Source organism: Poecilia reticulata, linkage group LG9 (assembly GCF_000633615.1).
Source record: "Poecilia reticulata strain Guanapo linkage group LG9, Guppy_female_1.0+MT, whole genome shotgun sequence".
Taxonomy (NCBI): domain Eukaryota; kingdom Metazoa; phylum Chordata; class Actinopteri; order Cyprinodontiformes; family Poeciliidae; genus Poecilia; species Poecilia reticulata.
In genome coordinates, this window is record NC_024339.1 from 27,560,365 (window position 1) to 27,575,597 (window position 15,233).

The following is a 15,233-nucleotide window of genomic DNA, read 5'->3' on the forward strand; positions in this document are numbered from 1 at the left end:
ATGTGTGTTTCTCAAGAAACGGCATTAAATAGACGCATCTTTTACCGCAGCACCATCCGTTGGAGTCAGTAGAGCAATAAAACCCTGTGAAGTAAATGGATCTGTGCCATATAGTGGCTCAGAGTAAAAGGCCGTAAAGCAAAGGCTGCTGGGTGGCTGACTCTGTCTCTCCATAGTGCTGTTACAGAGCCGTAAACCATGGCAGGAGTTACGCAACCAACCTTTTGAGCACCTATTCCTGCTTCTGCTCAGTCCCCCTCCAAGCACCGTGTGCTTTAATTCATCAACATCAACAGACCTATTGGAAACTGTTGCAAACAAAGACGTGGCAGAACAACACTGCCGGGTGTAGAGAACCGGTTTGGGACGTCCAGCTAAAGGTGGATAGGCTTGGATGCCGAATGAACTACATGCTTGTATAAGGAGATTTTATTCAGGGCAGATTTTCCCAAAAATATCCAACAGAATCACAACCAACCTGTCAGTGTGTGACGAATCGTACTGCAATGCCCCTAGACGACGGCATAAAGTAGAAATGCTTAAAACGGCGGCGACGAAAAGAAATGGAACATAAGGTCATAAAAATATTGAATAAAGTAATAATAATAAAAAATAAATAAAGTTCTGTTTTTTTCTGATTGATTTATTTCTTTTTACTTTAATGCTTAATAAGTGCAGATTTTGATGCATTAATTCAAATAACACTTTAAAATGTATAAAATTTCTAGATACTGTAATTTAGAGATTTAGATATTTAAGTAATTATTGATTACAGCTGGTGAAAACCAAAAATTCAGTTTTTCAGGTGGTTAGAATGTTACAGCGAACCAATTAAATTATTTTTTATTTTTTTTAATTTTTAAAAACAGAAATGGCCGACACAGTCACGGGGAAAAGTGCTGACTTGACAAACAGTGACCGTCCACCAGGAGGGTTGCTAACAAAACGTCATCGCTAAGTGAGCTGGTTGTTTACAGTGCAGCTGTATCCCAAGTAACTACCCAAAAAGTAGAGTGGAAGGGGAAAAAAAAACACGGTAGAATAATTTGCCTAAGTAATATGAAAATTGGATTCATGAGAGTTTGACCTTCAAAGAGCCGTCGTTCACTGAACTATTTGAGATGGATGGTAACGGCTGCATTCTTTGTTTAAAGCCACTCCTGAATCACAGATGACAGAAAAGGGAACAGGCCGCTTCTCAGTGGCCCACGTCTCTTTTTTTTATGTTCTGTACTAGATATTTCTGCTTCAAAAATCCTTTATATTAGCCTTATGTAACATCGTAATTTCCAGAGCAACCAAATTTTGAGTTTCAATTACCTGTAAGCCACGACCATATAATAAATACTTGAAAAATATCGTTGTATGAGGAATTGACTGCAAATACAAGCCTCACTTTTTGAAATTACGGATGTAAATTAGCTGTTCAATATAATCACCAAACTGTGCAAGTCACATAACGGTCTTAAAAGGAAAATATTAATCTGCCAAAACTCTGAATGACTACTGAATGACTTTGTTTCCTTTGTGGTAAAAAGACTGCTCCAGACGGTCATACTCTTATCAGTTGTGATGTGGAGTTCTTTCTCTCCGAGGACGAAAACAAAAAAAGTGTTGAAAGGACATGAATTGTATTTTGACTTCATTTTTGATGACGGGTTCTGAAAACATATGTGGCCAAACATTCCACCCCAGGCCACGCCCAGTGACACAGTGACATGACGCAACGTCTGTGTATTCTTCGTGCCGAGTCAGTGTAAAAATGTAAAGCGGAGGAACTGAAACACACAACCAGGAAACCGTGCCCAATCAGAGCTTGGATCAACTTTGTTTAAATTGGATTTTCTTGTTTTTAGGAACGACCCGTCCTAAAAGCTTTTATAGGCTCAGTGTGTCGCCTCTGGCTGGATGACAGCCAAGAGAAAGAGAGAAGACTTTTTGGGTTTTAGACCGTGAAGAGTATTTTACCAGACTAGATGTACTCCCTGTCATGAGGTACGATCAGTCTGGAATCGGAAGCTGCTGGGTATCAACAGCTGGAGAAAATCGGAATATCAACTTTAAATTCCCCTCTGAATTTTCTTTTAAATTTACGTTTGTGTTTCTTTTTATTATTATTAAATCAGTGAAATACAAATTCGATTACCAACAGGTTGAATGTTTAATTATTTGAGACTGAACCCTTTATAAAACTCATGTTTATGTGATCTTAGAAGAAATATGTTCTCAAAACCATTTTTGAATCTTCTTTATATGTCCAGTTTAGACTGAGAATTTATGTTTTCAGGAAAAAAGATTTCTGAAACTTGAGACTGTTGGAAAAAAAATAATCATTTTAATACGCAACTCTTAAGTAGCTTAACGGTTAATGATCCGTCACTTACGACACGTTATAACATTGAGAACGCACACGTCATCCCTTACATCAGTGCCTCAGCTATTACAATAAACTTTACTTTTCCCGAGTGTTCATGGTTCAGAGGTTTATTTTTGACGCATTTATGATCGTAAAAAATCCAACACATTTTATGATGTTTAACAGCCCTTTGTGGCAAGTTCAGATGCAACAAACCACAAGTCAAGAGTTGACTCCCGTTCTTAAATATTGATTTGACAGGATCTAAATGACTGTCCCTGCCAACACCAACAGCTCAATGTTTCAGGGAGACACCTGTAAAAAAAGGCTGTTGCCACGACGCTACCCCCCCAGCCTAATGCAAAGCTTCAACTACAGCTACAGTCCCTTCTAGAGACCTCATTGAGATTGCAAAGTATGGGGAAGGGAAAAAAACCAAAAACAACATCTTCATTTAAAGGAAAAATATAGACAAAAGCTTGTAGCTTTTATTGAAATGAGGTAATACAGAAACTGCACAAAACCGAGCCTGGTTGGAAGTGTACTTGAATATGAACCCGCTGATTGTTGCTTACAGCTATTGTTTCTGTCATGGGTATTTATTCTATGCAGTTACCTTGGTGCCCATGAGCCTTTAAGGCACAACTATAAAAAACAAATGTATGAAAAGACTGTGCGCTCCTTTACTCTGTGTTGCTGCATTGACTTGAAGAGGAGTAACTGCTTAAAAATCAATATGCCTGCATAATCGTAGCTGTAGGTGGACAGTTTCCACTTCATATTGTGAGCTCTCTCACATTCCATGGAAAACGCTCAAACGGGAAAGCTTTCCTGCTCCGACATGTAGCCACGCGTAGATGCACGTCATGATGTGAAATAAAAATCTTCTCATACAAGATCTGTTTTGCTTTCCTCCGGGGGAAAAAGCACGTAAAAATATCTAGAACGTAACAAAGTTTTGCCCTGTAGTGTAGGCGCCGGCCATTTAGCAAATCGTCCCCAGGTTTTCAGATTAAAACGCGCTAGATTTAATCTACATTATCGCTTTTCTACATTCCAGGCACAACACCTCCTGAAACTTCAACGCAACGTGACACGACAAAGCTTTTTAAAAGTAAGTTGTAACAAAACAAAAAAACTAAAACAGAAGTCAAATATAGATGACTATTTGTTTCCTCCTCGAAAGAAAATAGACACAAGAGGAAGTCTTCCTCTTCGCGCCACGCCTTCCTTTTCTACGGCTAGCGAGGCTTTTATCGAACTATTCCGACGTGGCGGTGAAGGGGACGGGCTGGGCGAATACCCCGCAACAGTGATGCAACTTGACATGCCAGGCCGAGGCAGTGACTGGAGAAGCCAGATGGAGTATTGCCGGCATCAAGGAGAGGACGATCCAGTGCAGCGGCTCCACCTGACGGGGTCGCCGCTGTCTGCCTGCTCAGCCAGCGAAGTCCAGAGCGGTCTCTGAGTTAGTCCACCTCCAGGGAGAACCCTCAGGAGCGGCTGCGGTCCTCTTGGGTGCCTACGAGCATTTTGCTGTACAGCTTTTGCTGCTCTTCTTTAAAGGTATCTTTTACCTTCTCGCGCTTCAAACCTCCGTCCCTGCACAAACAATCAGGAGTGCAATTTCAGAGAGAAATAAAAAAAAAAAAAAATTGTCGATATGATCGGACGTATCGGAATGACGTGAAAGAGGAGCTAAAACAGATCAAACAGTAATTTTCTACACCTGAAACCTCTAAGCTGTAATTTGTCATGGAAGGTAATAATCTCATTGAGGAACAAAATATTGTTAAGCTGTTCCTTTTAATGACGTTTTCTAAAAGGTAGAGCAGCGATCTCAGCAGTGCATGTCCTTTTTTTTGCTCTCATTTCAAAAAAGGAAAGCGATGACATCCATAACTAAAAGCTCGGTTTTCCCACCATTTCTTTTTGCCTTAAAAGCCTCTTCAACTAACAGGATTATCACGTTTGTGCCCCTTATGAAATTGAAGAAGAAAAAAAAGTCTGAAAAACCTAAAACTTTTAAGTTTTACGCCCATTCCTACATGTGATTGTGGAGTTACATCAAGGAGACGGCTTTAAATAGTCTGCAAATACTTGGACTCTGTTGGTATTTCCATGTTAAACATCTTATTAACTTGTATTAAATAATGCTTTATTAAGCCAGACAACAGTCTTCAAAGCAAAACGGTTCTCATATCATTAATTATTATTTTCCTCTAAAGAACCGACTTCTCTAGATGTGCGTGAAAATGGCGTCTTACCACAGGAGGTCGACCAGTCCACCCTTCCTGGCTATGGCTGATTTTACACGATTGGCAAACTGAACGGCGTCTTCTCCTTCCTGCGGAAAAGCACAAATATAAATACGGTAGCGTTAAACTGTAGAGGCAATGAATCTGTTCAAACACAAAGCTACGTCAGCAAAGCTCAAAAAAAATTATTTTTTTAAAACATTTGAATTCAACAAAATCACAGAAGTTATTTGTGATACACAGTCACTGTGATAATCAGGAAAAATCATGTTATTTGAGGTTGAAGGGTTGTTTTTTTTTTAAACAGAAATGTTAAACAATATAAGAAGTAGAAAATACATATTCTTTATTGTCCCATATTAGGGCGATCACAAAAAAGGTTCACAAAAAAGATCAATAATAATAATTAAAAAAAAAGATTATAACAAATATTGTGTGGTTATGAGAAATAGAAACATGGTTTTTGCAATGCAACAGATGTGCAACTGAGTAGAAACACTCTTTAAAAAAAATTTGCATAATGTGCATTGAACATTGAAAACACAACCGAATGCTATAAAAAAATATATCATAAAATGAGAAAATTAACAGAAGTTTGACCACATCACAGTCCTGCTTACTGTTCTAAAAAATTATCTCCAGGCAATTTTTTAAGAATCTTGGACTAATCCTTTTTAAACAAACAAACAAAAAAAAAAAATAGAACATTCAAAGACCAGATTAATTAAATAAAGTATGTTTAATGCAATGACAACTACATTTGTTGAAAATCAGTAGGTAATCTGTTGAGTCTGACCTCTCTTGACATGGGAGGAAGGTACCACACGCTGCAGACGATGGCCCAGCTGCTCATCATACGTAAAAGGTAGCTGACCATTCCAAACTTGCTGCTATTCCAGAAGGCATCTCCAAACCGAGGATCGTACTGCGAGGAACACATCAGGTTATTCAACACTTTTCTTTAAAATACAGAAAAAAAAGCTTATTGATATATTAAGGCATAAAGGGAGAGAAAAAAAAAGGGGATACCTTAATAGCCACGGGATAGACTGTGGCCCCGATATCAAAACTTCCCTTCTTAAACATCATGACTGATGTATTGTTTATGCAGGTCCCTGTGAATTTAAGACGAAGACCGATCAAGAGACCATTGATGAAACCTACAACTGTTGCACAGTTCACTCACTGAAAAGCTCACCTTCTGGGAAAATGAGGATCGGCAGCTTAGATTTATCTTGTACGTGATTGCTCAGCCTGCAACATGAAAGCAACGGAGCTTATTGCCAAGACCGACTGGAATCAATTAGGATTTTTTTCACGTGTGGAAAACAAAAACAGTAGAGACAGGCGGAAGTACTACCGTTTGGCCACTAGATGTCTGTCTTTGACTTCTGAGCGTTCAAACCAAATGTGGGGGCAGGCCTTGACCATGGATCGCTGAATAACCCCCATCAGTCCACCGTGAATCTGGCCAACCTGACAACACAAACAAATAGTAGCATCCATTTCTGGCAGGGCTGTGACTTTCTGTTGTCAGCCGCAGTTAAAACAGAGATAATCTAGGTATTTTTTTTTTTCCTTTCATACTTCCTGTAATTACCATGGCGTAGCAGCCGTCACTGGCCAGGATGATAACATCAATGGGTGAAGTGTGGTTAGCGACACAGATGCCTCCATTTTTGGGTTTATTCTCACTAGAGAAGTACAAAAAAATGTCTTAAAAAACGGTGCATTAAGACAGATCGTCACGGTTAAGCATCACAGAGAATGTGAAACTACTCCATAAAGGAAACAGCAGGAAAGAACGAGAGTAGGGCTCATCTGGCGTGACACAAAGCAGCCTGTGTCGTTCACACCAAACTTGAACATATCGAGTCGACATTCCGGAGATAAAATTACGATCGTAAATAGAGCGACACCTCCTATGTCAGCTGATTATTTTTAGCGCCCCACCCTGTGGAGGATCCAAATTCAAACAGAGACTGAAGGAACTTAGAAGAGTCAAGAGAAACAGAACAGATTCGCATAATTCATCACAAAAGCTCAGTTTCAGTAGATCAATTTAATTACTTATGGAACATTAAGGCAGATTATTATTAAAGTCTTGACTTCGACTGTGAAATCCCTAAAACCCTTCAGTCAAGCCTGAAACGCCCTTACCAACAACAACAACAGACCAGATGTTGTCAGCTTCACCAGCAAGCACACAAACCACCAGCTTCCTCCTCCACTTCCTGTTACATGTGCCATCACGTAGATAAACTTCTGCCTTTTCGCTTTGTGTTCCCCTCAGATGATTACACTTGCAGTTTAAGTACATGTCCCTCAATAACCTCTGCACATCATCTCAGTGAAGCAGGATTGCAGCTGCCCCCGTGTCTGACTGAACTTTTTATTTGCTTCAGAGAACTCTGCTGTGTTTTCGTGCTTCCTCTGGACCCTAAAATGGCTCTTGATTGTCGACAGCTCGAGCAGAGCTTCAGGCACCTCTGCATTCCTTCTTATACGTGAAGGGGATCACATTTCTCTGAGCACGGCTCGTCGGAAATTAAGTAATGGCAGAGGTCTGCTGCGGCTCAAATTTGAGGGAGAAAAAAAAAAAAAAAAGGTAACTTGGCAGGTGAACTTCAACCAACAACACTTACTTTTTGTACAGCAGTCATATTTATTTTGGAACTCCAACGTGGATGCCATTTGATTGTATTATTATTGAATTATAAACACCGCCATCGATTAAAACAAGTGAGACTTGAAGCGCTTTAAATGATCCTCTGGGTTCTTTTGCAATGTTTTTGAGTGAGTTGTCGAGTCACGTGGTGTGATGCAAAAAAAAAACCAGTGGTTAATTACAAAGAAAGTAAAAAAAAAAAAAAAAAAGAAGAAGTACGGTGCTACTACTGTTTCACAGTGCTGCGTAGCTAGGTAGGAAGCTGCTTATTAGATAAAGAGAAGACAAAGGCTCAAGCATAAGACAAAAAACCCGGCTTGAGCATTAAGCAGTAGATCTATTAAATCTGGACAGGATACAAGTAGAGCAGTAAAGGAGTGCCAATTAGGCTGCTCTGATAGCTTTTGGTAGCCTGGCTCCAGAGTCATGGCACCACAGATTACAGCAGTCTGGATTGAGATCACCTTATGCACAAGGTTAGCAGTACAAGGGAAGTTACTGCAAGCGGTTTAGAGCTGCTGCTGCTTCAGTCTTGCTGAGTTAAGACAGATGTAGTCTGCTTCGAGCTCTGTTTTTTTTTTTTTCTTTTCTTACATGGGACTTGCTTATCATTGAGGTTTCAATAAATAACAGAAGAAAATGTTATTTTTGACTACCTGTGATATGTAACTATGCTGCGGAGGAATCAATGACTGTAAGGAAGTGAGAAGAAAAGCGTAAATTGACGCTGCTTTTAAAATGTGTAAATGACCAAAAAGTAATGCTAGATGTAGTTTATTATCAAGAAAATGCACATTTCAAAGTCCTTGATGTAATCTCAGAAACATTCATGTATTCAGACAATAAATCTAAAATAAGCAAGTTGCTTACAAAACACTCAATCTGCAGTACTAAACATGCAGAGCAGGTTAAATTTTCCTAAAACCACACCAATGAACGCGCTTCAATGCATTACGATGCAATGAAACAATCGTTTCATTCGGTAAGTTTGAACCAAAAACACAATATCACCTTAAAAGCCTACAGCAAAGAGAATCAGAGCTGAGTTCACAAGGTCTGCGGGAAGTCTGCACAATCTGACAGATAAATTTGGGGAACCTTTGCAAATATTACCAAGTCTATCTATGGAATACTAACAGATTCCTACCAAAAACAAAGACTAAATTATTTAATTAAATCAATAGGCGCTCAAGCCATATATTACACATTCTCTCATTCCCCCCAAACAGATTCATTTGTTTTTCAGTGGAACTAGAACAAGATATAATTCCCATAATCTGTGAGAAAAGGGTTTGAAATGATTTGTCTCATTTGCTACATCACATCAAATTGGCATTTTAACAGTGTGAAGTGCTGTTCACACCTTTGAGAACCAGTGTGTTCGAAAAACAAAACAAAACAAAAAAAAAACAGTCCTCTACCTGTCATGATAGGTTATGATGGCAGTCAGAGCTCTGACACATATTCTGTAGCACATCAGATGGACTTTCTCACTGAGGACGTTTTTCATCCTGTAGAGAAAACACACGCGCACACACACACAGCATGACGTTACCCAGAGCTAATCAATTCATGAATTCAAACAGAAGAGATGTGATCCATCTCACCTTCCATTTTGCAGGAGTCCAATTAGAGAGGTGAGGAACACAAGCAGGCTTACACCAGTGAAGGCGAGCGTTACCCTGGAGGAGAGATGGACACATTAACATCAGTCTTTAAAAAAAAAACAACAACAACACAGGACTAAGTTGCTGTTTTTATATTCTAAACATTCAATTAGGACGTCTAGTGTTAGTCTCCTGAGAACAGGCTGCACATGTTGAGCCCTCATGCAGTCTCTACCACCGTAATTAACCACGGAGCCACCGGGAATGATTATAATGATTAAAAGGTCAACTAAAACTGGATGAATCAATCATCCTGGGCTGGAGCGGGTTCTGATTATAAAGGTAGAGGGGATTAAACGCATCCAGAAATGCAAGGTTCCCCAACATTTGACAGCACAGCCAAGATTTCACTGGACAAGGCCTGAAAGAGAGAATCTATTATAGCCATGGAGAAGACTAGAATGACGTCCGTCTGTGCAGCGGTGGCCTGATTCGTCTCCCCACTGACAGCTGGAAACGAGCCAGCCACGCCGAGTCCTGAGTGGCTGTCACTGTGAATCTCTAACACGACCCCGATATCTTTAACTCGCACTGGGGAAGCGTTTACAGCCACTTCGGAGTCACCAAGCACTGTCAGCACAGACTCTATGTCATTACTAAATCGTTTATTTCATTAATGGATGAAATCACATATTTGACCGAAAATGGGAATCAGCGTTAGCAAAAATACTCTGAGTGTAAGCTTCATGTAGACGACAAAAAAATATCCAGAGGGTCGAGTCACACTATTGTCCTTTGAATAACATCTCGGATACTGGAAATCATTATTTGTTAATCCTGCACAATAGATAAATCAGAACAATTTTTGTTCCACGAATGAATCGACCAACAACATAAACATTGATGCACCTTTCAAATAAAAAGCTGTCGGTGGCTAAACTTCTGCTCACACCTGTGATTCTGTTAGTGATGCAGTCAAATACTAATTGCTTGTTTACTTTCAGTTTTACACAGGAATATTAAGGGCATTTTCAGTGTATTAAATATTTGACGAAAATGACATCTCTGGATTTGGGGCTTAACGTGTTGTTGGTAAAGTAACATTCATAATTAATTTATCAGATATAAATAGTCCATGATCTCCCTGGAAATACAATTTTTTTTTTTTTGTGGACACATTGCAAGGTCTGTTATGTTATTTTACATTTATTGTTAGTGAGAGTTTTTGTTGGATGGTCATTTTTCTTTTTTATTTAAAGGCAACTCATATTTTTGTCTATTGCAATTTGCTCCTCATACTAACTTGTATATTAAGATGTCATTTTGTTTAAAAGAAAAAAAAACAATAGAAATGTATAAAAGTGTAATTGCACTACAAGGTTAACGCCCATACTTTGATGAATTAAGTGATTAATGCAGCACTTCGACTTTTTTTATATATAAAAAATATTTGTTAGAATTCATTTTTACTTTTAGTTATATCATAATAAATACTGCTGCCACACATCTCCTTAAATGTCAATATGATTATTCCTCTGCATTACCCAGTCCTAACCAACATACACGACAAACCCTAGAGGTTTTAGAAATGTGGTTGCTACGGTGACGCATCTCCCCATACCTGAGAGGCAGCAGGATCCCGTAGCGGATCAGGAGGCCCAGCCACCACAGGACGGTCAGCCTCAGGCTGATGTAGTGAAAGTTGTTGTTGCTTCGAGTCAGCAGGTTCCAGGACTCCAGCTCCTCAGCAGAAAACCGCTTGGTCACCTCGTCGTCCATGATGCTCTCCACGCCTCGCCGAGCGAAGTAGAAGATGTCGGACATCTCGAACTCCGAGACAGAGTCCAGGTCTTTGTTGCTGCCGCTCCGCCGGATCTCCTTGATCTCCTCCTCCAAGGAGGTGGGCTCCCTAGCGATTATAGCTACAGCAAGAGACAGGCAGGCAGGCCACACGTCAACATTCACCTCTGGAGCAGAGACGGCTGCTGACAACGATTCCAAAACGAACCAAACAAGACAACCGCAATCGTATCTTACCATTGGAGTAAGGTTTGTACAGGTGATGGTTTTTCTCTTTGGCTCCCCTCTCTATCCTAAGTGTGGCCCACTAGAAATGTAGAGAACAGGTTACATCAAAGTTTAGACGACACTCAAAATGCAGCACCCAAAATGCAGAGAATTTAAAGTAAACACAAAAAGCACTGAAACTGTTTGTTTTACTGTGCTGGAGTTATTTCCCTGTTCAGTTGACACTAGATGAACGTATGAGGTTAGCTGGACTGGAATGCAGGCAATATTTTATTTTTACTTGATCTTGATTTAACCAGGGAATATCTCAGTGAAATTAAAAACCTCTTTTCTAATTCAGACCCGGTGAAGGAATGCGGCATAACAGGAAACAAAATGTCTTGTAATCTTTATAATGCATCTCTGCTTCAGCACACCTGATTTAAATAATTAGGTCATCAGCAGCACTCAGTAGAAACTGATTGCATGCTGAGGGAATTTGATTCAGGTGTGTTGCACCACGGGGATATCATCATCTCTACTGCAGCAACAGTCTTCAGGCAGAGGCCTCTTCAGATTCGTTGCAAGACTGACTGCTACCAGAGATTCTTTCTGCCCACAGCAACACCATCCAGAACAGTGATTTGAAGATAGTTGATATGAGTAATGACTTTTCATTTTCCTTTGGCATGAATATTTTTTCATTTAACTTCATGCCTGAAGCTTTAGAGAAATAAAAAAAACAAACACTGCATTGCTAAGTAAGTGTGCCAATTAATTAACCTCCAAATGAATGAGTGTTTGAAATTCAACATTTGTTGGTCATGAAAACACATCTTGCATGCTGTGAAGACATTAAGAACATAAACATTAAATTTTTTTGACAATTTGTTCCCTGGAAAATCAATGCTTACAGTAAACAGCTTGAGAAAAACTGCAAAAATCCTTGTTATGGCAATAAGTTACAGAAAACCTAATTTAAAATGGTAGGTCCTGATTTCAATCCCAACTCTAATCACAAGATAATGAATTAACACCAAAGAAGAACTGGAAAAAGCCGGCCGTTCCAATGCACGTCAAATCAAACAAAACGCATGATGAGAAGAGAACAGGGTGTTCCCAAAAGCCAACAGGCGAGTAGGAAAGGATCAGGAAGCATGGACCGGGATACGCTGCCTGAGTTTTATTTAGCCAACAATCCAACATGACACTAACACGGCACATGATAAGTTCAAAGTATGCCAGCTGAAGTCAAAGACGGTCAAAAACATGGTACTGCATGGAAGCTGCCTGTGTCCAAACACTTTAATGTAACATCTGGAGTTTGTTTGTCAAACACGGGAAATTCAAAGAAGGTTGAACTTCTTTTGTCTCTTTATGAAAAATAATAATAGTAATGAAAAAAACATTAACTGACATTTTGAAATCATTTTGGGGGGGAAAAAACAAACAAACTTAAGTTTGAGGTTTTACGTGTGCAAGAATCAATTATCCATAGTTGAGACACAGCATTGGCCAATGAAGCTTATCTATTGCTTTCTGTCAGAGCAACCTTTAAAATGTGTTGCAACAAGCTGTGGTACTGATTCATCTTTTAAAAATGCAGCAACAGGGATTCTTAGGGTGAGCAGAAACAGAAACATCTTTCTAGTAACAGTGGAAACGGCTTAATGAATCCACGCTGACCTGTGGCAGCAAAAACTGCATGTGAACAAAAGAAACCCTGAGCTCTTTAAAACCTGCTAAACATCAGGTTTGTCCTCACATGTTGAATCTTAAAAACAGATAACTAAGAAAATAGATCACTTTTTTATTAAGTTAAAAGTTAAGCACAAACTTCAGAACCTTTTATACGGCATCTGTTTTTCGACCACTTTTTCCATGAAGGTATCTCAATACTTGTGAGTCATTTCTTTCTGCTCTACAGGTGATGCTACCACAGAGTAAAGAATAAATGAAACATTGTTTTTGCCACATCGGACTATAAACTGGGAAAAATAAGTAAGCACTGGAGCCACATCAGTTAATGATCTAGGTCTGCAGCATAATTTCCCGCTGGTTACATAACAGCGGAAGGACACTTAGTAGGACTGCTGTTAATCTGCATCAGCCAGTTAATGCAACACCCACTGGTTGGACACTAAACGCAGCCCTGAAACAGCTTGAGCTGAGCACACGTTAGATCGGATTCCCTGAAAAATGCTTCCTAAAATGTACAACGATGGGACTAAATGTATAGGTTTACTAGAGACGTATAAAGAAAACAGCTTGATTGTTTGATCGACAGTCAGTGAACGCATCGTAGCTACTTGTTAATGGGTTGTGCTGACACTATTTGAGTGTGGAAGTTCATTTTATTTTTTCACATTCTTGTCCAGACCTCGATTATGAACAAATAAAATTCCAATGTTTTTCACATTGCAAAAGTAATCCTTAACACAACATGCTCAATTTAAAACTTTTCCTCTGTAATCATTTTATATTTTATTTGAAATGACAGTGGAGGTGTTGTCACTGCAGAGCTGTGCAACATCCACTGCTCTCTCGCTTCTTAACGCTCCTGCAGCATTTCATCTTATCTTTATTTATGACTACTGCGTCGTGTTCAACTAAACACTTGATTAATTGACAAGCAAAGAAAAGTAGATCGGAAGGCAGCGAGCTCTTACCTCAAAGATCTTCAACAAAGTCTTCATGTAAAGCCGCCTGATGCCAAATGACACCCCAAAAATGGCCGGAACAATAATGAAAACCAGAAGCAGGGTGAACCATACGGTGAAGGAGATGCCCAGCAGAATGCACAGCAAATTATCAAAAGGGTTGAAGAAGAGCTCCATCCTGACATAAGAAGGGGCTATTATTAATATTTATATACTTTTTTTTTTTAAGTTAGAGTTTAGAGTTCCTGTAAGTGCAGGTCTCCACAGTCTGGACCCAAGAGGCCCAGGTGGGGATTTGTCACGAAAATGCCCTCATTGATCTCACCAGAGTACAGGGCTTCTCCAGACATTTACTGAAAAATCAATCCAAAAGCAACCAGACATCTTCACCCTGCCCCTTAGGGCATTTTCCCCAGATTTCATTGGTCTGCTAAACACTGGAACGAGTTCAAAGTCTAACAAAAAAGAAGAGAAAGAGAGAGAAAAAAAATATCCGTGCCCTGTCCTTGCTGCAGATGTCCTTTTGGTATTTCAGAGAATGAATTCCTGCTGACGACAGAGATGCACACAATGTAACAAAAACAACTGGGCTCGGCAGGTGTTTCCCTCGCCTGTTGGAAGATCCGGGGTCCCCGCTGCTGGGTGTCAACCTGCAAAGATGTGCAAACAAACCATCAGGGCCATCTGTGCAACAGTGCAACGTCCCTTTCCGCCTGAATGCTGACGAGTAATGTAATAATGCAACGCAGACAACGTGCCTTTGTGTACACTTCTGTAATACCGGTGTTCAGCCCCTCATGCTAGCTTCCGGCTTTTCTTAAAAGACACTTTCTGCAGTGCTTTCGCGCAACGTTTACAACCATGTATGCCTTTTCTGTAATGGACCCGATAACATAATCAGATATTCGCTGTGTGATGTTGACTGCAGTGAGGAGATAACGTTAGCTGTAGGGAGGCCCATCATCAGGAATTCATGATAAAGGAGGACGGCTAACAGGATGGTCCATACCGACCCACAACCGCTGTCTCTTTAAATTCACTCTGGAGCTTTACACATATATCCATATCCCTACGTTTAATAATGTTAAAAGGTTAAACAAATGTGTTAATGCGTTAATATAACCTCCGAAAGCCAGTCATAAGTGATCCCCGATTTTGAAGTTAGCTGTGAGCCAGAACGCTAGCAGTTAGCCCGCTGTCATCCCTCAGCAGAGAGGTTTGAGAGCACTGAACATGCTGAGCCAACCTTTCACGGGATTTAATACAACTACATGGCGCTCCGCGTATTAATAACTCAGCTGCGAAATACATGGCTGAGGCTGAATGGTACTTATATCTGACCAACCTTCAGTCACTGTGCATCCAGCGCCGACACAGCACGGCTTCCCCCTTCCATCCCTCTCCGCCTTTGTCTCGCTGTCCGCGGCCAAACTCCACCCGCCGGACACCACGAGCGATCAGCGGGCGACCAGACCAGAGGCAGCAGCCTACACAGGACAGAAGAGCTTCGAACAAATCCATAACAGGAAAATCTACATTGACACCTGGTGGCCGAACTGAGCAATTGCAGCAAACTTTTAGAAAAAGTAAAACACTTGTAAAATTTGGGCAGCGTTTCTGGAAGTCAAAAACGGCACAATTAAAAAAATAAATAAATAAAAAATTATGCCAAATTGG

At 40.1% G+C, this 15,233-nt stretch overlaps 1 protein-coding gene across 1 annotated transcript; it reads right to left on the bottom strand.

The window, feature by feature from the left end:
• Positions 1–2,315: 2,315 nt before the first annotated feature.
• Positions 2,316–15,060, bottom strand: LOC103470534 (glycerol-3-phosphate acyltransferase 4). Its single transcript, XM_008419056.2, has 13 exons — positions 14,902–15,060; positions 13,566–14,206; positions 10,927–10,996; positions 10,511–10,811; positions 8,890–8,964; positions 8,704–8,793; positions 6,215–6,308; positions 5,975–6,090; positions 5,813–5,868; positions 5,644–5,729; positions 5,411–5,539; positions 4,624–4,703; positions 2,316–3,958 (listed from the first exon to the last, which is right to left on the bottom strand). Exons 2-13 carry the CDS (start codon positions 13,731–13,733, stop codon positions 3,850–3,852), a joined length of 1,374 nt encoding a protein of 457 aa, XP_008417278.1. The 5' UTR covers positions 13,734–14,206; positions 14,902–15,060; the 3' UTR covers positions 2,316–3,849.
• Between the last annotated feature and the right edge of the window lie 173 nt (positions 15,061–15,233).